Source organism: Lutzomyia longipalpis, chromosome 1 (genome assembly GCF_024334085.1).
Source record: "Lutzomyia longipalpis isolate SR_M1_2022 chromosome 1, ASM2433408v1".
Classification (NCBI taxonomy): domain Eukaryota; kingdom Metazoa; phylum Arthropoda; class Insecta; order Diptera; family Psychodidae; genus Lutzomyia; species Lutzomyia longipalpis.
In genome coordinates, this window is record NC_074707.1 from 21,961,671 (window position 1) to 21,983,623 (window position 21,953).

General features: G+C 36.6%; 6 protein-coding genes across 9 annotated transcripts; 5 read left to right on the forward strand and 1 right to left on the reverse strand.

Moving 5' to 3' along the window:
* The first annotated feature begins 490 nt into the window (after window positions 1–490).
* On the forward strand, window positions 491–5,284 carry LOC129797027 (serine protease gd-like). 2 transcript variants are annotated; one of them, XM_055839263.1, is made up of 5 exons: window positions 491–711; window positions 787–926; window positions 4,128–4,224; window positions 4,284–4,564; window positions 4,634–5,284. In XM_055839263.1, exons 1-5 carry the CDS (start codon window positions 497–499, stop codon window positions 5,167–5,169), a joined length of 1,269 nt encoding a protein of 422 aa, XP_055695238.1. In that variant the 5' UTR covers window positions 491–496; the 3' UTR covers window positions 5,170–5,284. The 2 variants fall into 2 exon arrangements, with proteins under 2 accessions (XP_055695238.1, XP_055695240.1); XM_055839265.1 differs by having other exon boundaries at window positions 4,287–4,564.
* A 921-nt stretch (window positions 5,285–6,205) lies between these two features.
* LOC129797030 (plancitoxin-1) lies at window positions 6,206–7,469 on the forward strand. The gene has a single exon (XM_055839269.1). It carries the CDS (start codon window positions 6,206–6,208, stop codon window positions 7,403–7,405), a length of 1,200 nt encoding a protein of 399 aa, XP_055695244.1. The 3' UTR covers window positions 7,406–7,469.
* Window positions 7,432–9,363, reverse strand: LOC129797003 (poly(A) RNA polymerase, mitochondrial). The gene is made up of 2 exons (XM_055839226.1): window positions 9,127–9,363; window positions 7,432–9,046 (listed from the first exon to the last, which is right to left on the reverse strand). Exons 1-2 carry the CDS (start codon window positions 9,260–9,262, stop codon window positions 7,467–7,469), a joined length of 1,716 nt encoding a protein of 571 aa, XP_055695201.1. The 5' UTR covers window positions 9,263–9,363; the 3' UTR covers window positions 7,432–7,466.
* Window positions 9,364–9,449: 86 nt separating this feature from the next.
* On the forward strand, window positions 9,450–10,791 carry LOC129797037 (uncharacterized). The gene is made up of 2 exons (XM_055839279.1): window positions 9,450–9,566; window positions 9,626–10,791. The coding sequence occupies exons 1-2, from the start codon at window positions 9,518–9,520 to the stop codon at window positions 10,648–10,650; spliced, it is 1,074 nt and encodes a 357-aa protein (XP_055695254.1). The 5' UTR covers window positions 9,450–9,517; the 3' UTR covers window positions 10,651–10,791.
* A 52-nt stretch (window positions 10,792–10,843) lies between these two features.
* On the forward strand, window positions 10,844–12,336 carry LOC129797031 (snRNA-activating protein complex subunit 3). Its single transcript, XM_055839270.1, has one exon. It carries the CDS (start codon window positions 10,948–10,950, stop codon window positions 12,085–12,087), a length of 1,140 nt encoding a protein of 379 aa, XP_055695245.1. The 5' UTR covers window positions 10,844–10,947; the 3' UTR covers window positions 12,088–12,336.
* Window positions 12,337–14,206: 1,870 nt separating this feature from the next.
* Window positions 14,207–21,303, forward strand: LOC129797007 (serine protease gd-like). 3 transcript variants are annotated; one of them, XM_055839229.1, is made up of 7 exons: window positions 17,660–18,151; window positions 18,223–18,385; window positions 19,693–20,033; window positions 20,100–20,256; window positions 20,327–20,679; window positions 20,764–20,926; window positions 21,004–21,303. In XM_055839229.1, exons 1-7 carry the CDS (start codon window positions 17,770–17,772, stop codon window positions 21,125–21,127), a joined length of 1,683 nt encoding a protein of 560 aa, XP_055695204.1. In that variant the 5' UTR covers window positions 17,660–17,769; the 3' UTR covers window positions 21,128–21,303. The 3 variants fall into 3 exon arrangements, with proteins under 3 accessions (XP_055695207.1, XP_055695206.1, XP_055695204.1); XM_055839231.1 differs by lacking the exons at window positions 20,100–20,256; window positions 20,327–20,679; window positions 20,764–20,926; window positions 21,004–21,303 and adding exons at window positions 14,272–14,752; window positions 14,826–14,979; window positions 15,050–16,235 and having other exon boundaries at window positions 17,326–18,151; XM_055839232.1 differs by lacking the exons at window positions 20,100–20,256; window positions 20,327–20,679; window positions 20,764–20,926; window positions 21,004–21,303 and adding exons at window positions 14,207–14,752; window positions 14,826–14,979 and having other exon boundaries at window positions 15,050–18,151.
* The last annotated feature ends 650 nt before the right edge of the window (window positions 21,304–21,953 follow it).

Below are 21,953 nucleotides of genomic sequence, written 5' to 3' on the forward strand. Positions count from 1 at the left end.
AAAGATCATCACTGTTGACTACTGCGACGAACTCAAGAGTACTGGACCAAATTGCATCATTGTACCCATAAGGCCCAACTTGGATTATCCCTATTGCTGCCCCAAAGTTGTCTGCGATTAAGGAGATCTCCCTGCGATCGACACCTTTTTACTCTTTTTTTACAACCACGTCGATCAAAATGTTTTTACTCTGTGTATTTTTTATACAAAAAAATTATAATTAAATTTCTTGTGTAGACTATTGAAATATAATTAGCGTAATTCCCCACATAAGAGTGATCTTTCGAACTCCAAGAAGCGATAAAAATTAAAGTGTGTGTGTGCGTGAAAAACTGCAAATGATCTTGTGGGGATTTCCAATCTCGCAATAGCTCATCGTTCAGTGCTATCGTGTGGCTCTTCTTTAAATGTTACAAAACATCTTTAAGTGATTCTCTCAAATTCCGGTTGTTTCTCATGTGAGACGAATCTTCTGAAAAAAAAGAAAAGATTTGCTATGTTCAAATTTTATATCCTTCACGCTGTAGCGATCCTCAGTGTGATCTCTGCAGCTTGTGCAAGAGAACTTCCTGATTCACCGTGTCCAGATATTTTTCGATATCGCTACAATGGGACAAGTCGTCAGTGGTACGGGTGGGGTCATGTCCAAAATGCCACAAAAGCAACAAATGATTTGTATGTGAAACTCTTCATTAAACAACGACAGCCACTGTAAGAATTTAATTTTGTTGGCATTTGCTGAGAAGAAAGTTCATTGAAACAAATCTTTTTGTATAAAAATTGTAGATTAGAAAATGAAGGAAGGATTGAGATTATAAAGACCGGAGGTTCCCTTGAATTTACCGTACATTTTCCCATCCAACGTCCACTGCCTGACATTCACAAAATTATCCTCAATGACGAAGAAGTTTGCAAATCCTTATCAGGTGAGTTTTATTTTATTGCATAAGGAAGATCATAAACCTCGATCATATAGCAAAGATTGATTTTTAAGCATAAATGCAATTACTAAAGTTAATAACAGTGAACTTGCAAATAAAACTCGGAAATTAAGATGTATGGGAAATGATCACATACTGAATATGTATAAATCTCCGATCGATAGCGACGGAGATCATCTTTTATCCACGAAGAAAACTCGTTAGGCCAGAGAAAAAAACTGACTTCCACCCAACAAGTTGTCCTCCAATCTGAAATTGTCTTCTGGATCTCCATCTCGCGATCAGTCGCATTTTCGTACTCAATCATTCAACAGTCATCTTTCTTTTTTTTTTTAATTAGAAGGGGTGATTGTAATACATATATAATATTCATTGTCGATAAGAGATATTTCAAGTGATTTTAAAGAATTTAATTGAAAAGAAATTATGCTGAAAATACTTTTAATAATCATCCTCATCGCGATCACTGAAGATTTGATCATTAAAGATCAAATTGAAAAGGCGAAAATAGCAAGGATTTGTTTTACTTGATTTTGCGATCTTTATCTAAGCGCAATCGACGTAAAAATAAGATTGCAAATCACTATTTGCAAAGATTAATCATAAATCATTTAAATTGCATTTTATCATGATCGTATAAAATTAGGGAATTACTAATAAGGACTTGACATGAAAAATGTCTAAAACTTGCATGAAAATCAACAATAATACAAAAGGACGCTAAAACAGCAAAACAAAGACGTTATAAAACTAAATTTATTATAGTGTTATTTAAGCATAAAATGGATTATAAAAAGTTTATTGTCTTGGCGGTCTTGGCGTATTCATTTTTTAGTTAAATTGGCAAATATAGAACAAAAATAAAATAAAAAAATTAACAACAGATTGTTGTTTGGGATTTTGTGTATGAAAAAATGTGACGATCTGAAATACATACTACCTACAAAAAAAAATTAAAGCTAAGTATTTTCTCTAAATATAATGATTAACAGTTAACAAACAAATCATGAAGATTTCGAGGTACATAGAACCAGATTCATTCACACAAGCAAGCATTTATATTTTTTAATAATAACATTACATATTTCGCGAAATTTATGTATGTATTTTCCCGATCGCGACTCGGATTATCTCTTGCCCACGAAGAAACTTGTTCAACAAATAAACAGGCTTCTCCTTCAATCTGCTAAAATTCTCTTGCGATTCTCCATTCCGCGATCAGTCGCATATTTGTGCTTCAACATTCAACGATCATCTTTGTCTCATCAGACAGTGATCTTTTAAAACTTTACGTACAAAAGTTAATTCTCTACAAAGAATTTTATTGCAAAAAATGCAGAAAATAATTTTTGCCATCGTCCTCCTCGCAATCACAACGAATGCACAAAAGGAAAAACCAACTGCAAACGGCTCCCCGCCTGTACTACCCCCGGAAATAACTCGCTTGGAAGCCTCAGCTACGGGACGTGCACCCTGTCGTATTTTAGACAAGATCATCCCACACGGTGAAGAGTGGACACATCCAGAGAAGTGCGTGAGATATATCTGCTACGACAAGATGATCCTCAAAGTTGATTATTGCGATGAGCTGAAGAGTACTGGACCAAATTGCATCATTATACCCATAAGGCCCAACTTGGATTATCCCTACTGCTGCCCCAAAGTTATCTGCGATTAAAAATATCTTCTTTGCAACAGCAGGACACTTAATGTGAGAGGAGTCGTAAATGGAAAGGACTCATTTGGACTGATCCAGCACTAACGATACCGCTGCTGTGAAAAGATTTTACTCATTGTACTTTTTTTTATAAAAATTTATTAAAATTTTTGACTAGCCAACTATTGGAAATATTTTTTATAATCATTACGTATTAATCAGGTAAAAAAAATCTTAAATTAAAAGTGTTGCTCAAAAATAGTATTTTGTAAATGTCGTTACAGTGATTATTATGAGGTTTCTGCACGATAATAAAGTAAAGAAAGTGGTGGATCGGAACTTTGAGACATCAGCCAGATTACTTTTTTTCACCACAAAATATACAAAAATTTTGAGCACATGCTGACGCGGGATTGGATTTTCCAACGACTTGCCATACTTGAATTCTCACAAAACTAATTCTTTTTTTTTTTTTTAAATATTTTTTGTTGTAATCTGTTCCAAAAATCAGAATCGTCTCCATAATTTGAAATCGACTTTGCTTAATAAAATAAATTGTTCAAAAAAATTGAGAAAAAATCTAATGAATTAATAAATTGCATTGATGCAGACTGATTTAATTTAAAGATTTGATTTAAAGTGAAATAATTTGTGGTGTTATATTAACATTGCATCGAGACCCCACCATCTCTGAGTAAAATTGCGAAGATTCGTTTGGACTGATACACCAATCTCCTTCTAGTTATTACAAAATGATGTTTTATACCTACTTCTTTCATCATTTTGGTCTGACAAATACTTACTGGGAATTATAGCTCAGGGAGAAGCTCCAGTGGTAAAGAGAGCTAAAGCGCCACTCAATACCACCCATCACTGGGGTTGTGGGTTCGATTCCCGCAGCGGTTCGCCGTTTCTGGCCTGGCGCTTCCTTCCCTTTCTTTCCTTTCTACTCCACAGCTATTCCTTTCCTGCTCGGACGACTGCTGCCCCCAACGGGATGGAGCCAACATCAATATCAGCACCATCTGCGAGACGGAAGGGCAACAAGTAGACAGAGTCCCATAGTCGTGTGCCGGTCAATCAGCGATAATGTGCAGCCGCATACAGTAAGTGCCTGCGTTTGCGGAACTTCCTATATATATGGGACGGAGCCAAAAGATGAACAGAGCAGTCTGGTGGCGGAGGGACAACGCTGGTAAAAAACCGATCTACACTGTGTGGCCTGCCGAACGAACACCAGTGCCCAGCGTCTAGTGCTGAATGATTGCGGAACTTCCCGTGCAGTCGCCACCGACGGGACTCTCCCCCTACAAAATCTACATTGTAACAAAAAACATTGTAATTGAGTAGGAATAAAGGGGATGCACAATAGGCCCACATGGGCCGCAGTGCACAAGGAGATGTAAGTCTCCGGGCCCCACTTAGCGTAAAGTAAAGTAAGTAGCTCAGGGAAGATGTAAATTAGAAGACCTATTTCAATCTTTTTTTTCCCTAAGAATTTCATCTTAAGTTTTTTTTTATTTTTACAGAAATCGATCCTCAGTGGAGGAAAATTAGGCTGAGAGCTGTCTTCAATACTCAAACAACAACCACAGATCCCGGTGGATTGGAATCATCTCAAGGCAGGTCCGTGGAAAATCTAAATGGAGAAATTCATTTGAAACCTTGCTTGATCTCCTCCTCAGCAGGGAACACGTTGAATGTGGAACACTTCACCCCCTTTCCAGTGCCACAGCCCTCGTGGCAGGAGGTGAGATCATTAATCGAGGAACATGGCCATGGTTGGTGGCTGTTTTCGGCTACACAGGTCCATCACTTTCCTTTCGCTGTGGCGCCACTCTTATCTCAACTAGGCTCATTGTCACGGCTGCTCATTGCTTCTATCGACGCCGCGGTAGCAGGCTCAAAGCCATCGACATTGTCCTCATTCTTGGCAAATACAATCTCCGGAAGATTGACGAAGAAGGTGAGAGAATTCTTATAATATTCACAAATTGATTTTTCTTCAATCTCAAATGAATTTTTATTTGTTTAGGAGACAAGATTGTCTATCCGGAAAGTCTAAACATCCATCCTGATTACAATTTCCACAATCCGGATGCAGACATAGCTGTTCTTGTAACTCCCGATCCCGTGGAATTTACTCAATTTATTCGACCAATTTGTCTCTGGAATTCCTCTGATACTTCTGAGATCGTCAATCGGGTTGGTATTGCTGCTGGTTGGGGAATGGATGAGTATGGGAATACCTTCTCTGATCTTCCGAGGCATGTAAAAATCCCCGTTGTGGCGAATTCAGTGTGCCGAAATGCAAGTCTACAGTATCAGCTTCTTCTAAGTGAACGAACACTCTGTGTTGGATGGAGGAATGGTACATCTGGAGTTTGTCAAGGAGATTCCGGCGGTGGGTACGCTCTAGAGATTTCCAATCAATGGACTCTCAGGGGTTTGGTTTCCACATCTCCAGGAGTTTCGCAGGGAAGTTGCAATCTCAATGAATACGTTGTCTTTACGGATGTCTCGAAATTTATTGACTGGATAAATTCTCATGAACCAACAACAACTAATTGAATACCTCAATATGTGATCACACTGAACGATCAATACCTATAATATTTCTCATGCGTAATTAATGCAAACGCATGGACGCAATGATTGTAGAGAGCAATAAAAATGTTAAACAACATTGTGTGTGACTCAATAATTCGGGCTGATAAATAAGCTACATCAGATAGATCATGTAGGCAGATCACCAATGATCAATCTCCTATCATCATCGATGCTAAGCTGTCCTTCACATTTCGTATGGAGATTTTCGTTTTTCTTTCCACATAAATTTTATCTAGATGGAGGAATATAATTTTGTAGTCATTCCTGTGGCTTTTAGCTGATGATCGAAGCATTTCACGAGACAGTCTGGCTCCAAGTTGCGATCATGAGTGATCTTTGGATCTTCTACTACACTCTCCTTCTTTTGGTCAATCAAGGAATTGGGATTTCCTTTAAATCTCCCATCAATCCAGGTGAGGGTTCTTTCTCAGAAGCAATTCGAAACGTGATCTTACAGAGTAACTGATCTTCTGGTGTGATCTTACAGATTTCCCACACCAGTGCTGGTTGGAACAATTCCAGATGCCCCTCCAGAGAGATGAATTGTGGACAGATCGAGAAAATTGTGTGAGGTACATGTGTTTTGCCAGAAAAATGGGAAAAGTCTACTTCAGTGTCGAAGAGTGCACAACACGATCCCATAAATCCAATCCTGAATGCATTCTCGGACCAATAAATAGCACAAAAGATTACCCCGAATGCTGTCCCGATGTTATATGCTACTAATCTTTACGAAATAAATTAAAACGCAAAAGATCATGTAGAATTTTTTCTTTTCATTTCTAATCTGTGGATGTTTTGTAGTTGAGCTGCGTAATTTTGATATTCACATCTGAATAAATTAATTGAAATTAAATTTCTAAATTTTCATCAAGCGGGGTAAACATCAAAATGCTTCAAAAAGTTGTCCAGTTTAACCAGAAAGAAGTGCGTCAAATGCGTGATCTTTTGTGACTCAAAAGCGCGTAAAAATGCAAACAGACACCACGGCGCCAAGATGTCTCCCGCCATGCATGATCGGGTGCTAAACGACTTGTCGCACGATCGCCGCATCATCATCACGATCATCTCTGACGCTGCAGGCAGTGCTCTAAAGCTCTTTCCCGCAATCATAGTTGCAATGTACGGTGTTTTTGGGTTTTTTCTCTCTATTGGTGCATTTTTCATCCTTCCTGGGCTTTCTGAGGCTGCCCTGTCATGCCTGGACAGCCATGGAGATCCCATAGATTGGTTCAATTTATACAAACTCCCAAAAAAAATTTCCACAGGACTACAGTACTTTGTGCTGACGGAGAGAGACAATGACTGGCGACTTTCAAGTGATTCCATTGATGATCCCCTGAGTATTCCCGGGCAAATACTGAGACAGCTCACGCGTGATCATGTGGTGCTGATGTACAACGATGAACCTCCCGAGGGAGAGACTGATGGTACACGAGGACACACAAAGGGTGTTATTGCAACGGATGCAGAATCTGGGTTTTGGCTCATTCATTCTGTGCCAAAATATCCCAGCGGATTAGGTACAGCATACATGTACCCCAAAACGGGAACAATCTACGGTCAGAGCTTCCTGTGTGTCACCTTTAATGCCACCGAGATGGACACTATAGGGCTTCAGTTGATGATGAATGAGCCTCATTTGTATGAGATTAATCTCCCTGAAAAATTAAAGGAAGTTTTTCCAAATCTCGTGAGAGCATCCAACATGATGAGGATCACAACTCCACCATTTTGGCGTGTTGAGGAGCTAAAATCCCGCAATGGAAGCATCTTCAGGAGCTTCGCCAAGAGTGCTAAGTTCCAAAAGGAGCTCTATACGGATTGGGTAGCTCCCACACTTGGAGCTACGCTGATGGTTGAATCCTGGCTACATGGACCGGGTCGTTTGGAATCAAATTGTTCCCTCCAATTTGGTGTCTTCAATCTCAGAGACATCATCATTCACCTAAATGGCAACACAACGAGCTTCCGGACGCTCGATGATCATTCCAAGTGGGCTGTTTCACTTGGGGAGCAGGATTGGATTTGTGTGGGTGACATCAATCGTTCTGAGCATCAAAAAGTTCGCGGAGGAGGTACCCTATGTCGCTGGGACAAGAAAGTAGCTACTGCATACAGGAACGCCATTCTTGACTACTATCCCTGTCCTGACATCTCACAAAACTCATCTGAAAATTACTCAGAAAACTACTAAATGATCTCTCTTCTCTAAAACTCATATTTTCTATGAATAAAAACATTTATTCTTGGTCACACTACCTCCTTCTCTCTCTTCTGTCTACAGTAGTCTCTTTTGGTTTCTTCTTCAATCTCTCCGTAGGCACCTCTTCCTCATGTTCTTCTTCAACTTCCATCCCTTCAAACAACTTCCGGACATCTAGCATTGGCTTCCGTGGTGTTGTAGCTGGTCCCTTGAGGAGAAGCGACAAGAGACCCCATGGTGCCACGGAAGTTCTTTCCACGAGAGAGTCCAGAAGCCATGCAGCTTCCCGCACTTCCATCCGGAAGCGTTCCAATTCCTCTAAACTGACATTTTTACTCACATTTAGGCTGGTTTCGAAGGGATTTACAATGTACATGGGTGAAAAATCGGGTTTAAGGGTTTTGCGGGCCTCATTGAGGTTCAATGCGCGATTGGCAAAATCAAAGTCCGAATAGAACTCGAAGAATTGAAAGAGAAGCGCACCCAGACTTTCCTCATTTGTTATTTTGAAATCTATTCGATGTAGATCCCGTGCAAATGTACAATTTATTCCATCAATTGTTATCCTGGTATCTGCCGGAGATGCTTTTGAAACGAGATAATTGATGGAAGGAAGGATTGGCTTTTTGAGTTGCTGCAGGAAGAACACCACGAGGGCTGTGAGGGAGAAATTTGTTATCCACCGTCCAGCCACGGAATTTGTCAGGGAAACCGTGTGTGCCCATCGTCTAATGGCAAAGACAAGAGGTCTTACTCTCTCATCGAGCTCCCCATAGAGATAGAGTAACTCAGACATGTAGAGTCCACTCGTGTTGGTCATCGACAGATCAACTTCCAAGTCCAAAAATTCATGTTTGTACTTTACAATTGGTACCCTAGCCCGGAGGATTCGTCTAACATTGGATATTCCCGGCAGGAAGAGTTCTACAACGTCTCCAATCTTCTCCATGCATTTTTGGATTTGATACCGAGCATCTGTGAGCTCTTTTGAATGGAAAATCAGTCTAGATGAGTAATTTGGACGATTAGCTTCATCCAGTTCTAGGATCAGATCGAGATCGCATCCCATTTTTCCAAATCCATTTATGGAAGATCCAAATGGTAGCACCTTGGCGTATGGGAACATACCCGTGAGGGATTTCTCAATCTGCTGAGCCGCCAAGAAGCGCATCCTTGTGCCTAAATCATTCAATTTTGTAGCACTACAGAGAATCTTCAGCTGATCATCAATACTTGAGGCCATTTGAAGCCATTCATGTAGCTCCTCATTGCTTGTCACACTACTCCCATTGACTGTAGCCAATTTGGCATCTTTTGTGCATTTTATGGGCTTTCCTTTTCCAAAGTACAGAAAGGAGGATTGAACGGGAAGCACCTGGGCATCCCGGGCAAAGCAACTGGACTGCACAGCTGCTTGTGCACTCTCAATCTCTGAGAATTCCAACAAAATATAATTCAGATTCTCACCGTACTGATTAATTGCATAGTGATGCGCCTCTTTTATTTGGCCAAATTGAGAGCAATAGGAATGGAGTTCCGGATATGAATTTTCCGAGTACACCTGCACCACAACGCTTCGACTAGCTTCCTTTCGGCGTTTCTCAATGATATCCTCTAGCTTCTTGCAACTTCCTAAAACAGAGACAAAAGTAGGGGAAGCAGGATAAGTAATTACAGTTTTCCAGGCAATGTCCAGGAAACTCTAACCTCACCTCTTTCACTATGGCAATGCCGGGTATTGTGATGAAAAGTACTCGTTGTACTTACTACGCTTAATCTACGGGACACTCTGGAAAAGTTATTTGCTAAACTATGCAAATTCATGCATATTTCTGTTATTTTTTGCATTTTATAATTTCCCTAAAATTATTTTATTTTCGGAGCACGAAAATTCTCCCTAACCTAACAAAATATCGTGCAGTTTTGTCGGCCAATGTCGGGGTTTTTTTTTCTTGGAAAGAAACGGTCAATTTATAAAAGCTCGCGTGTTAGCGTTTTTTTGGATTTGCAAGGAAAGGAAGGCTGGGAAAAATTATAATAAATCACTCTTAAAGGCAATTTAACAAATTAATTCAGTGTAAAACAACGCAGTTGCAATTCAAGATGTCCCAGGACGATTTTGATATCTTTTCCAACATTAATGCTCTCGATGGTAAGACAAAAACAAAACAAAGAAATTTTTTCATGTCTAATCGTAAATTTTGTTTGCAGAGCCGCCTCCGGTGAAATTTTCCGATATACGAGTAAGCGATGATTTGGAGAATTCATCTCAAGCGGACTCTATTCTGACTTTAGATGATCTCGATGATACACCTGATACGTCTGAACGACAGCCTCTGTCTCTGTCCAATTCCAATGTCCAGGAGATGAGCAAGAAGGGGCAACAGCTGATGAAACGCTACCAGAAGAAGCAAGAGGTGGTACAGAGGCAAACTCAGAAGAAACTACAAACACAGATGAAGGTGAAGAATCCCTTTTCCCACCCTAAACGAACTTCCACGCCAACAGGCTTTCCAAAGAGGAAGAGGGCCAGATTCCACCGAAGTATGTTGTTTGGCTATGCCCTTACAGCTCAGGCACGAGCTCATGCACAGGCCCTGTCTCAAGACTCGGATGAAGACCTGGATGAGTATGGGGACGATTTTTACCAGGATTCGGGAAGTTTTGGCAGTGGACAGGGATCGTCATTCCAACGTTCAATTTCAGTGTCTTCCATGGAGCTCTCTCGAGAAATTGACCATGAGATCACCATAAAACTCAAGTGGCATGAAGACATTGAGAGGATTCCCTTCCGTAATCTTCAACCCTTTGAGGATCTCTTCAAAATGCTCAGTGAACGCGAAGGAGTGTCCTCAAATCAAATTCTACTGCTCATGGAGAACAAAATTATTTCTTCCACCGACACTCCCAGCTCCATTGGCTACACCAGTGTTAACTTCATCAGTGGCCGTATTGTCCAGGAGAATATGATAAATGCCAAACCCACCAAGAAGGTGGCGAAGAAGTCGGAGCTGCAGCTGAAAATACAATCAGATCGCTGGAAGAGACCCATTGCTGTAGAAGCACAAAAGTCCGACACGGTGGGACATTTGCTGCAGAAGTTTGCTCTCCAACAGAACTGTGCCACTGAGAAGATGTATCTGAAGTTCGATGGGGATGTTCTTGAGAACGAGATGACTCTTGCTGATTTGGATCTGGAGGGAGGTGAAATGCTAGACTGTGTCTTCGTGAAATAGTTGAGAAGTTTCTGTGTACAAAGGCCCATCATTGCGGTCATTATTATCTATTATTCCTTTATAAAAAAAAAGACTTAAAGAATTTGAAAGCCTGATAAATATATTATATTTTCCAATAAAATGTTGAATTAAATACAAAAAGATTTTGTTTTATATGCCTGGAAATATTGGAAGTTTGGCGCGTGTTCTTGTTGTGACTGGAAAGTTTGTTTTTATCTTTCTAACCAAAACAAATGCTAAAATCGGTGAAAGGATTGTCGCTGTTTATTTGACAAGGAAGGAATAACATCAGGAGCAATGGAGAGAGTTTATCCCCCAAAAGTGAGACCAAAGTACAAGATAGGAGATCACATAAAGGGATATTCCAAGTTTGTTCACATCGATGGAGTTCCAAAGTTCCCGGAAGAGGATGATGACATCCAAAAGTTAATGGGTTTAGAAGGGAATCCAACACAGTTTTACTCACTGATGAATTCCATAAGTTTAGATCAAATATCCTGCGATAAGGACATCCCAGTGGAGACTTTTGATTTGACAAAGAAGAATTACAACCGACAGACCGGGTTGAGCATTGAAATCCCAAAGGAAGCACTGGAATTGCATACAATTCAAGCACGCGTAGAAAAGAGTCAAAATTCTCACTTCCGGATTGATGAGCGAACTGCACGGTATTGTCGAAATAAGTGCCTCAATCCGATTAACAAAAGCACAGAGGGGCAGATGGATTTGGTTCCATTTGAAGAAATCGTAATTAGTCTTCACTTCTACTATCCCTTCAAGTACGAACCAGACCATCAGAGTTACCAAATAAAATTCTGCCAGGAGTACCTTGTTCTTGGATCACAGAAGCTTTCTGTACTGCGGGATAAGATCTACTGTTCAGCAGTGAATGGACCCTTCTGTGAGATTAGCGAGAATCCCGATGCTGCAAGGGAACCTGTGGAAGATAATTCTGCCTTCATCTTCATCACTGACACCTTCTACAATGACTTTTCCCGCCCAGATGCTAAAGATTACTCCTCACCGATTATTGAATGGGCTAAGAATATTGAGGAAATAGATGAGCTCAAAGCAGCAGAAATGGATGATGTAAAGTTTGAAGATCTCACTGTACGCTTCGGCTATCCACAGCTCTATCAGCACTATGGGAATTGCGAGCATATCTTTGTCTTTTCGGATGTGAGACTCCTGCAGCCGTCGGATGTTCTGCAACGTGCTCAGTATCCCTTTCTTCGGACAATTTCCAACAACCGCTGCCACATTTGCTTCATTTGTGGCGTCAACAGCGTCAAGTATCTCGTCCGGGGATGTGAAAGGCAGATCACAGATCCAACGCTCTATTGCCAAATATGCTATAATAAATATTTGTACGTAAATGGGAAGAAGAGAGGAGATTTCGAGGCTTTCCCCTATGCACAAAATCAACCATGTAAATAAACATGATGAATCATATCATATCACAGCATAGCAAATAAATTAGCATAAAAGTAAGTTCCTGGAAAATCCTTCTTCAATCGTCCTCTGTAAAAATCATTAAATATTTCATTCAATTTTTTCAATAATTTATTTGAAACAAAATAAAAATTATATAAAAAAATCAAGCCATAAAGCATCTTTATAAAATCATTTATTCAGATTTAATAAAATAAGTCATTGAAGAATTAAAATAAATCATCATTATAGTCATTCCTATTTTTATTGATTTTATTGAATTCAAAAGAATATCTTAATCGACATTTTTTATGCACTTTATTGAATCTTTGAGAAATTGAAAAAAAAAACAAAATAAACTTAAAATAATGCAATAAAATACAGAAAAAAAATTAATCTTAATATATAAAGCTGAAATCTTAATATATAAAGCTGAAAATGTTTGTTTGTCTGTCTGTGGCACATGAACTCCTCCGAAACGGCTGGGCCGATCTTGATGAAATTTGGTATGGGGGTAGAGGGGGTCAATACGAGTTGCAAGCGCTATATGGGATTCCGCCCCAACCCCCCTTTATAGCGCCCCCACAGAAAAATTGATTTTTTCCCATTTTCTACCTGCTGAAGGGTCAGATAACGGGATTTTTTTATTTTTAGAATTTCTCGGGGTACCGTATTATTCATCCCCCCTATTAATATACGCCCACCTTTTATAGCTTAAAATGGAGTTTGCTCACACGTGATTGGGGGCTCGGGTTGACTAGTTAAAATATAATTAAATTAAGAAAAACTGAGTGATTTAGCAACATTTTATAGCAAACACGTGGTAAACATTCTCAACATATATTTTCCGTTTAAAGTGATCATGCCAAATTTTACAGATTCTTAATTCAACACAATGTCTTTTGATCTCTTTAAAACCATAGAGAAGAATAAGGCTAATAAAATGAGAAAATGTTTCAGAAAAAGCTTAAAATATCAGATTTTCTCACGAAATAAGAAGTAAGATTTTATTTCGTTTGATATTGTAGGGAAATATGATATTTTCAGCTCCTTTGACTTTTATTAACCATTTTCTTAATTTCTTTGAAAGTTAATACATAATTTTTATTTCGTAAAAATGTTTAAAATTCTAAACAATTTTAAATGATTTAGATTTTAATTAAACAATACAATTAATTAAAAATTTATTATAAAATATGAAGTAAAAGTCTTAACCGAAGACGCGTAGTGGCTAATGCTAACATTACTTCAATACACTAATTACAAACCACTTTAGGACAGCAATAAGGATAATCGTAATTAGCTTGAATAGGTGTTACACGGCAATTTGGTCCTGGCTTTGGGTCCAGTGAACATCCCAGAAGTCTTATAATGAATCCATCGTAACAGAAAATCTGCACACAGTAGACGGGATGTGTCCAAACTTGACCATGATCTAATGTAGTCTCTTCGACTCGGCAAGTTTTGAAGACATCTAAAGTGAAAGAGTACACATTTTATTACGTTTTATATACTAAAAGTATCAATAAATAGTAATTACAGTCAGCAGGTGGATCCCCAATCCCTCGTATTGCGACCGCTAATGAAATGACTAAAATAGCAATTTTGAACATTTTCTTGAGTCGTCAGTTTTGAGAATGAAAAACACCAAAGAAGATTCGTACTCTTCAGACACTGATTCGCGATTAGCAGTGGGGTCTAATGGAATGGCTACCAAACCTCGCACAAAGCTCAATCCGAAGGACAACTATTGAGACTTGATGACGATGTAAACTGGTTTCATCTCCACGCATGCAAATTGGCCCTCACGTGCTAGAATATTCCTAAATTCCAAGTATTTGATTTTTTATACCTTTTTATTTATATTTGACTTTTCAAAGATTAAAATATTTTCCTAAAATTGTTTTTTTGCATAAAGATTTAGCCTTAAAATTCTTAGATTGAATTGATTTATTCGTTTATGATTGGATTTTATTACCTATACCTAAGAATAAAATTATATGTGTCTTTGTATGTATTCGCGAAATTTTAAGATGAATCCGAAAACTTTATGTTGTATTTCCTATATATATATATATATATATATATATATATATATATATATACATATATGTATATGCTACGTAAGGTTATTTCAATATTTTAAACTTGTTTCTCAATCACCAGGAAAAAACTGCTAAAAAATCTCTCATACTTTGATATCCAGCACCTCAACTCGTGCGATTAGTCTCATTTTACATGTTGAACAGTGAATTACATTCTTAGTGAGATTTTTGTTGCAAATATTCTAGAATGAAGTTCTTTTATCTTATTGTAGTTCTTGCAAATGCATTGCCGTCTTTTGGACGAATTCCAATGGGGAATTGCGATCGCAATGCTCATTTCTTTGAATTTGTTAGTCCCGAAATTGGATGGGTTGGAATTGGTGCTGTAAATTTGGGCGATAGAGATCGCCTGGATAATATAACCGTTTCCGTAAAGATGGAAGTTCCAAATCTCGAAGATCAACTATATTTGGGTGAAATAAGAAAGCTCTACTTTACAAGAGCAAAGACATCCAATTCCGTTCCAAAACATTCCCTTTTTTACGAAATACGTCTACCTGCTGATAATCCACTGCCTAATATAGTTTCCGTAGTTATAGACGGTTTTGAATTGTGCAAAAATCCTGGTAAGTACTTAATTTTTTTTAATTAGTATTTACTTAAAAAAATATAACAAATAAAATATAAATTTTATTGTAGTACAAAGTGATGAGTCGACAAAGATTCATTTGGGATACATCTTCAATTCTTTTCTAAACACTGAAAAGAAGTTTAGTCAAATAATTCACATTCCTAAGGAAGAGGCAAAACCAGAAAATGTAGAAAATAAGGAAATTAGTAATCTCAAACCTGAGTGAGTACAAAGCAAAAAAAAATGCGCATAAACTTAGAAATTGTATTTAATCAATCGTTGATTTTTGCAGCGGAAAAATCGAATGTGGTAGAATAGGAAATGTGGAGAATGTGGTTTCTTTGGTCTTGGGTGGGAAGAGCTACCCAAGAGGAGCATGGCCATGGCTTATATCCATTTATGCTTACTACGGCCCAAGACTTGGATTTCAGTGTGGAGGAACCCTCATTTCCGACACACTCATCCTAACTGCTGCTCATTGCTTCTTCGACAACTACAATCGGCAATTAGACATTCGAGACATTGTCGTTATATTGGGGCAGTACAATCTCAAACGACCCCAGGATCAGGGTACACAGATTGTCTATCCAGACACGGTGAACATCCATCCATCCTACCGCAAGCGGAATAGCGTTGATAATGATATTGCCGTGATAGTTTTGCCACAAGCAGTGCAATTTACGACTTTCATTCGTCCCGCATGCCTCTGGCAGGAGCCAGCTTCTAAAGATAGCATCATAGGTCTCATGGGAACTACAGCTGGATGGGGTCGTGATGAACATGGAAACTTCTTTACGGAAATTCCCAAAAAAGTTGAAATCCCCGTTGTGTCTGATGAGGTGTGTCTGAGATCACATGAGGCATTTTCGAAAATCACCACGGAGAATACTTTTTGTGCAGGATGGCGAAATGGCACAGACGGTCCTTGCAATGGGGATTCCGGTGGTGGACTTATATTTAACAGGGATGATCATTGGTTTATTCGAGGAGTTGTTTCGACCTCTCTATCGGACAAGAAATCATTAGCATGTGATCAAAATGAATATGTAGTCTTTACAGACATTATCCCATACTTAACATGGATTAAGTCTTTCTCAAAAAATCCTGATTTACTTTAGTAATGTATCGATTTATTCTCATACCTCTCAGACAGATTCAGACATAATTAATAAAGACTTAAATATTACATGTTTAATTCCTCTGGCATTAACCGTCTAGACAGGTGATCTATCTAGTAATAAAACGTTTATTTTATGCTTTACTTTTTTTTTTTTAAAAAAATTGAAAATGTTAAAATATAATGAAAAAAAAATGAGCTGTGGTCTGTTCAAAATATATTTCATTCACTTTTCAATAAAAAATTCTTTTAGATTAATTCCAAGAAATATGTATCACGTCATTAATCTACGCTCAATAAACGTATTTTTTTCAATAACTGAAATATTTTTAAAATAATTATTTTCTTACTAATTTACGAGGTAAATTGTCGCTTCGCTCCAATTTACCTCGCCCCGCTTCGCGGGGATTTGTTACGCTTCGCGAAAATTTTAGTGAGAAAAAAATTTTGATGGTTTGATGGTAAATTGTCGCTTCGCTCCAATTTACCTCGCCCCGCTTCGCGGGGATTTGTTACGCTTCGCGAAAATTTTAGTGAGAAAAAATTTTGATGGTTTAAAGGTAGATTATGACCACTTATCAATCCCAAAAGAAAAAAAATAGCAAAGAGAAGAAATCATTTTCATACAACACTTTAGGCGCCAAATTCAAAAATTTGCAAAAACTGCATGAAATCTCTATGGGGGCTACCTGAAGGGGGGCTTTGGGGGGAAAATGGATACGGCCATCTGAAACCGCCTGTTATAAGGAGCCTCTGTACCAAATTTCATCGCGATGGGTTAAACGGTGTGGATTTGTATAGAAAAGTCGGAACGACGATTACCAACAAACAGGCCTTTCTTTATTATATAGATGGGAAGCTCTCATCGAACGAAAAAGAAAAAATTTGCAATGAGGAGAAATCATTTTCATACAAAATTTCAGGCGCCAAATTCAAAAATTGGCAAACACTGCATGAAATCTCTATGGGGGCTACCTGAAGGGGGGCTTTGGGGGGAAAATGAATACGGCCATCTGAAACGGCCTGTTATAAGGGGCCTCTGTACCAAATTTCATCGCAATCGGACAAACGGTGTGAATTTGTATAAAAAAGTCGGAACGACGATTACCAACAAACAGGCCTTTCTTTATTTTATATAGACTAGATAAGAAAATTTCTTTACTAACAATTCAATTCGATGTGATCACATAGTTTTTGTTTCAGTTATAACTATGGTGATAATGATACATTTTATTGCCTTTTTTTTCCTGAAATTAATTTGTAGGACAGCTTTTCTTTTTTATTCTTTTTTTGGAAATAATCTGGATTGGTGAGAGATATAATTCTATTGTAATTTGTGATTATTCTGGACTCAGATGGCTTAACAGCTGCAAAGCTTTGCCATTCTTATCCTGGATTCCTTCGCATTTGTTTATTTTTGTAAAATTATATTCTATGTAAAAGGATTCCAGTTGAAATAAATATAATCTAATCTAAAAAAATCTTTATTTTATATTTTTTTACATAAAAAAATTATTACGATAAGAACGATTAAGAAGGAGATTTTAAATAAATAAAAATTATTGTAGTAGCATAACGAAATGTATTCAATAAAATAAAAAATAAAGTAAATGTATCATGACAAATTTGCACATATACCGGCATATAATGTTGAATATGTGTGCATAAGACGTTACGAACGACGAAACGACTTTTGTATTATCTTTGGGGAATTCCATCGGAAAAATATACGTACTACATAAAAGCAAAGCAATGGGATTGAAACTGGTTATAGCAGATTCTCAAATTTGTATGTTGGAGATGTTTATTCATTTCATTCTCCTTCAGTATCTACTTAGACCCAGAGTTAACAACCACTCAGTTTACTTGTTTTGCGCTAAAGTATAAAAGTTTCAATGTATTTACTAACAAGTCTCACGATATTGAGCTTAGTTTTTTCGGGGTTTTCACAAACTATAAAGCATCCAGCCTGTCCCGACTCAGGATTTAAATATGTTTATCTCAACGAGAAACATGAATGGGTTGGACTAGGATGGGCTTGGACTTCCTATGAAAATACTTTGAATAATATTAAATTGCACGTGGAATTTGCAACGGCTGAATTACCGGATACAACGAATTTAGGGACAATTAAAGTTTTGAATTTCTATCCTGTGAAGAATCCGGATGCAAAGAAAGAATGGACTATTGTCTACGAAGTTAAATTCCCAATTCAAGATCCTCTGCCGAATGTTACCAAAATTGTGTGGAATGATCAAATCATTTGCTACGATCCTTGTTAGTACAACATTTAATTTATTCGTAGAAAAAAACAATATACTAATTTTGCATTAAATTTCATTATTTAGTAAATGCCTTCACAGAAGAGAAACCACATTTAGTTAAAATGAAACTGAAATATAATGATTATTTGGAAGAGCAAGCATTTACCACTGAATTACTTACAAAACCCGATCCTGAGACTGAAAATTACAACAAAGAAGACGCAGACAGTGCAGTTGGTGCAAATAGGTGAGTTCTATTTCTTTCTCTGAATTTATTAACAAATCTTCAAATTTTCTTAACATCAAGTAAAAGAAATCATATCGAATTGCTTTCAAGTCGATCTGAGACGAAATTACAAAAATATTTTTAAATTTTTTTTTTCTTATTTTAAATATATTGATATTTATTAATCCTCCAATCATTATCCATCACATTTAACTTTCGGGCAGCAATATGGATAGCTCAGTGATGGTTTAATAGGCAAAATGTAGCAATTTGGCTTATCCATCACTAAATCGTCACAGAAATCCGCATCAATTAGCATTCCATCGTAGCAGAAGTAATCAACACAAGCTCTCGGGTCTGTCCATGCATCACCGTGCTTTAGGACTTTATCCACAATTCGGCAGCTTTCCCATTCACGCAAAGCTTTACTGGCATTCAAGTCTGTTGTTTCACGATTAAATCGTTCTGGTAAATTGATAAACTCCCCACTATCCTTAAAAACAATATCCTGTCCAGCTACCACGACGAAGAATATAATGCAACAGGCCAACTTAAGCATTTTCTCACTTTCAACTATGAATTTTTACTAATAAAAAAAAAAGCTTTTGGTTAATTTCTGAGAGAGCTGCTATTCTCTACTTGAGAATACAGTGACGACTAAAGTGATACGACTTCTTTCTTGGTCGACAAAACACTGGCAAGTTTGCAAGACGTATCTGAGAGTAACTTTGCGACATACTCCCATTGATAGGAACTTGTTGAATAAAGTGGGTTTTCTGGGTTTTTTTTCTCAGAGATACGCTAACAAATATTTTTGCAGATCTTCTCAAGTTCTTAATATTCAGATGAAATTTTAATTATTTATTTTAATAAGTGTTGTTTATGTATATTAGTACCTACATAATATAGCCTAATTAAATTATTTTTTTAAAACTGCCTGAATTAAAAAAAAATCGTATATATTTTAAAATGATTGGTTGCTATATTGCTCCAAGAGACAGAGCTTGTGAGTTTAGTTTATAAAATTTGGTACTGGAGGGGAAATTTTCCAATGTATTTGTAGCAATATGAGGTAAATATGTATAAATGCATGAGTGTGACGACATTTAAAATAAAGGAATCATCATGGAAATACCTTGGTTTAACAAAACCAGTATTCGCATCTTTGCTATACACATTATTTGGTAAATTCACCTCTAAGATCATCAAGCTAAAGACTTTGGGATTTCACATAATAAAAAAAATCATTTTAACTTTTTTTCTTATTAATTGTATATTAATTAAATAAATCCTTCTTTCATTTTTGTTTTATTTCAATTTATTTTCAGTGGTTCCAATAAATTCAAAACATACCTTCACCCAGCATGTCCTGATTCTGGATTGAAATTCGTACATATAAATCAAAATGAATGGATTGGCGTAGGTTGGGCTTGGACTAAGGAAGAATCTAGATTTAATAATTTAGTTCTAGAAATTGAATTGGCTTCCCCGGCATTGGAGAATACCACTGATTTGGGATCCTTAAAAGTTTTGAATTTCTATCCTGTGAGAAATCCGAAAAATGAATCAACTTGGAATATAGTTTATGAAGTAAGATTCGCCACTCAGGATCCACTTCCAGATGTAACAAAAATTGTGTGGAATGATCAGACTATTTGTTATGATCCTAGTAAGTATATTTTTTGGGTAATTACACTGAGGATCTTAATTATATAATTTTTTTTCCTTTTTATAGAAAAAGTCTTCACAGCAGAAAAACCAATAATGATTAAAATGCGTGCAAAATATAACAATATGTTGGAAGAACAGTCATTCAGTAGTGAGTTGGTTACAAAGTCAAACTATACTACAACCTATCCAACGATTCATTATAATGTCAACAATGGCAAAGAGTAAATTAAATTTTTAATTATTTATTGAGTCAATTTACACATTAAAATTAATCAAAATCTTCCTTTTCAGTGAACATAAGTATTGGATTCCAGATAGATTTAATCATCCAGCTTGTACTGATGATGGAGTGAAATTTATTTATGTAAACAAGGAAGTAGGTTGGGTAGCTATTGGTTGGGCTTGGACTTCAGAAACCTACAGATTCCACGATCTAACCCTTGAAGTGGACTTTGCAAGTGCATTAATACCAAACACCACATATTTGGGATCACTTAAAGTACTGACCTTCTATCGAGTTAAAAATGTAGAAGATGCAAGAAGAGAATGGAATGTTGCTTATGAAATAAGATTCCCCATTCAAGATCCTATTCCGGATATTACGAAAATTGTTTGGAATGATGAAACTCTTTGCTATGATCCATGTAAGTTGATTTTATTATTTTTTAATTAACGTTATTTTATTTAAACAATAGAATTTTAATTTATTAATTTTTTCCCATATTTAGACAGCGTATATACACCACAGAAGCCATATCTAGTTAAAATGCGTCTGAGGTACAATGATTATCTGGAGGAGCAAACTTTTTCAACTGAATTAGTGACAAAACCATTCTTTCTTACGAATTCAACAACTCCTAAGTCAAAATTAGAAGATGAGAAGATAGACAAGTAGGTTTTTTTTTTAAATCTTTATGATTTATTATAATTTTTTCTAACTGAATCATTATTATTTTTTTGTATTTCAGACACGATATCGATTCATTATTAGATGAAGAACACACGGTAGATGCCACAATCAATGAAGTAACGCCCGCTTTGTCTGATTTAGAATCAACAACAATAAAAATTAATCAAAATAAAACAGAATAAGCATGTGTATTGAGAGATGTAATGGGTGTGAAATAAAATACTTTTTTCAAATGCTTTATATAAAAGGAAACTCTTAACTTCACAGGCGATTATAATATTATTTCTGAACTTGAAGAAAAAAGATGTATGAAAAAACATGTAATTGTGAGAATTTTTCATTAAATAATTGAAATATTTTTACTTCTTTTTTACAACATGACAGTTTATTGTACCCCTATATTAAACCCTTATATGAAATAAGAAAAAAATGGAAAAAATATTATAACTAAATAAAAACAATATACCAACTAATTTATTTAGTTGTCTTATGAATTTTTGTATGGGATGGTGTATGATTTTTAGCAGGTATGTAGATTAGATACATTATATACAATGTTTTCTAACGTACTGACCTTAAAATATACCTTCATAGATATTCTGAAAAATATTAAAAATCCGTTAAGATGACTACATAATTTTCATAAATAATAAGGATATTTTCTTAAGTATTTTTCCTCCTTCATTTTACTTTTTCTGTCATATACCTAGTCTATCTAGAAGATTAATAAAACAGGTTATACAACGCATATTTTTTTCTTTCACGTGATGTACAAGAAATAAGCAAACAAAAATAAAACAACTGTGGAAGACTTGAGAAAAACAGCATCATTAGTTTTTTTTAATAAAAAGTCCGACTAAAGAAATAATTCTGAACTCTCATGAAACAAGTTATTGATGGATATTTGGATGGGAAGGGTTTTTCCAGATGAGTACCTTTATAAAATACTAAAAAAAAACAATATACATAGGTATGTATAAATAGGTTTTATATATATTATTTAATTCT

What these genes read in the sequence shown, in the direction of transcription:
- LOC129797003 (XM_055839226.1), bottom strand. Translation starts at nt 9,262, where the DNA reads ATGCAAAAAATAACAGAAATATGCATGAATTTGCATAGTTTAGCAAAT. An exon ending in GCATTGCCATAGTGAAAGAG is followed by an intron (nt 9,047 to 9,126) that starts GTGAGGTTAGAG and finishes TCTCTGTTTTAG; the next exon opens with GAAGTTGCAAGAAGCTAGAG.
- LOC129797030 (XM_055839269.1), top strand. Translation starts at nt 6,206, where the DNA reads ATGTCTCCCGCCATGCATGATCGGGTGCTAAACGACTTGTCGCACGAT.
- LOC129797027 (XM_055839263.1), top strand. Translation starts at nt 497, where the DNA reads ATGTTCAAATTTTATATCCTTCACGCTGTAGCGATCCTCAGTGTGATC. An exon ending in ATTAAACAACGACAGCCACT is followed by an intron (nt 712 to 786) that starts GTAAGAATTTAA and finishes TAAAAATTGTAG; the next exon opens with ATTAGAAAATGAAGGAAGGA. An exon ending in AGTTTGCAAATCCTTATCAG is followed by an intron (nt 927 to 4,127) that starts GTGAGTTTTATT and finishes TTATTTTTACAG; the next exon opens with AAATCGATCCTCAGTGGAGG.
- LOC129797031 (XM_055839270.1), top strand. Translation starts at nt 10,948, where the DNA reads ATGGAGAGAGTTTATCCCCCAAAAGTGAGACCAAAGTACAAGATAGGA.
- LOC129797007 (XM_055839229.1), top strand. Translation starts at nt 17,770, where the DNA reads ATGTATTTACTAACAAGTCTCACGATATTGAGCTTAGTTTTTTCGGGG. An exon ending in GACTATTTGTTATGATCCTA is followed by an intron (nt 20,034 to 20,099) that starts GTAAGTATATTT and finishes TCCTTTTTATAG; the next exon opens with AAAAAGTCTTCACAGCAGAA. An exon ending in AACTCTTTGCTATGATCCAT is followed by an intron (nt 20,680 to 20,763) that starts GTAAGTTGATTT and finishes TCCCATATTTAG; the next exon opens with ACAGCGTATATACACCACAG.
- LOC129797037 (XM_055839279.1), top strand. Translation starts at nt 9,518, where the DNA reads ATGTCCCAGGACGATTTTGATATCTTTTCCAACATTAATGCTCTCGAT. An exon ending in CAACATTAATGCTCTCGATG is followed by an intron (nt 9,567 to 9,625) that starts GTAAGACAAAAA and finishes TTTTGTTTGCAG; the next exon opens with AGCCGCCTCCGGTGAAATTT.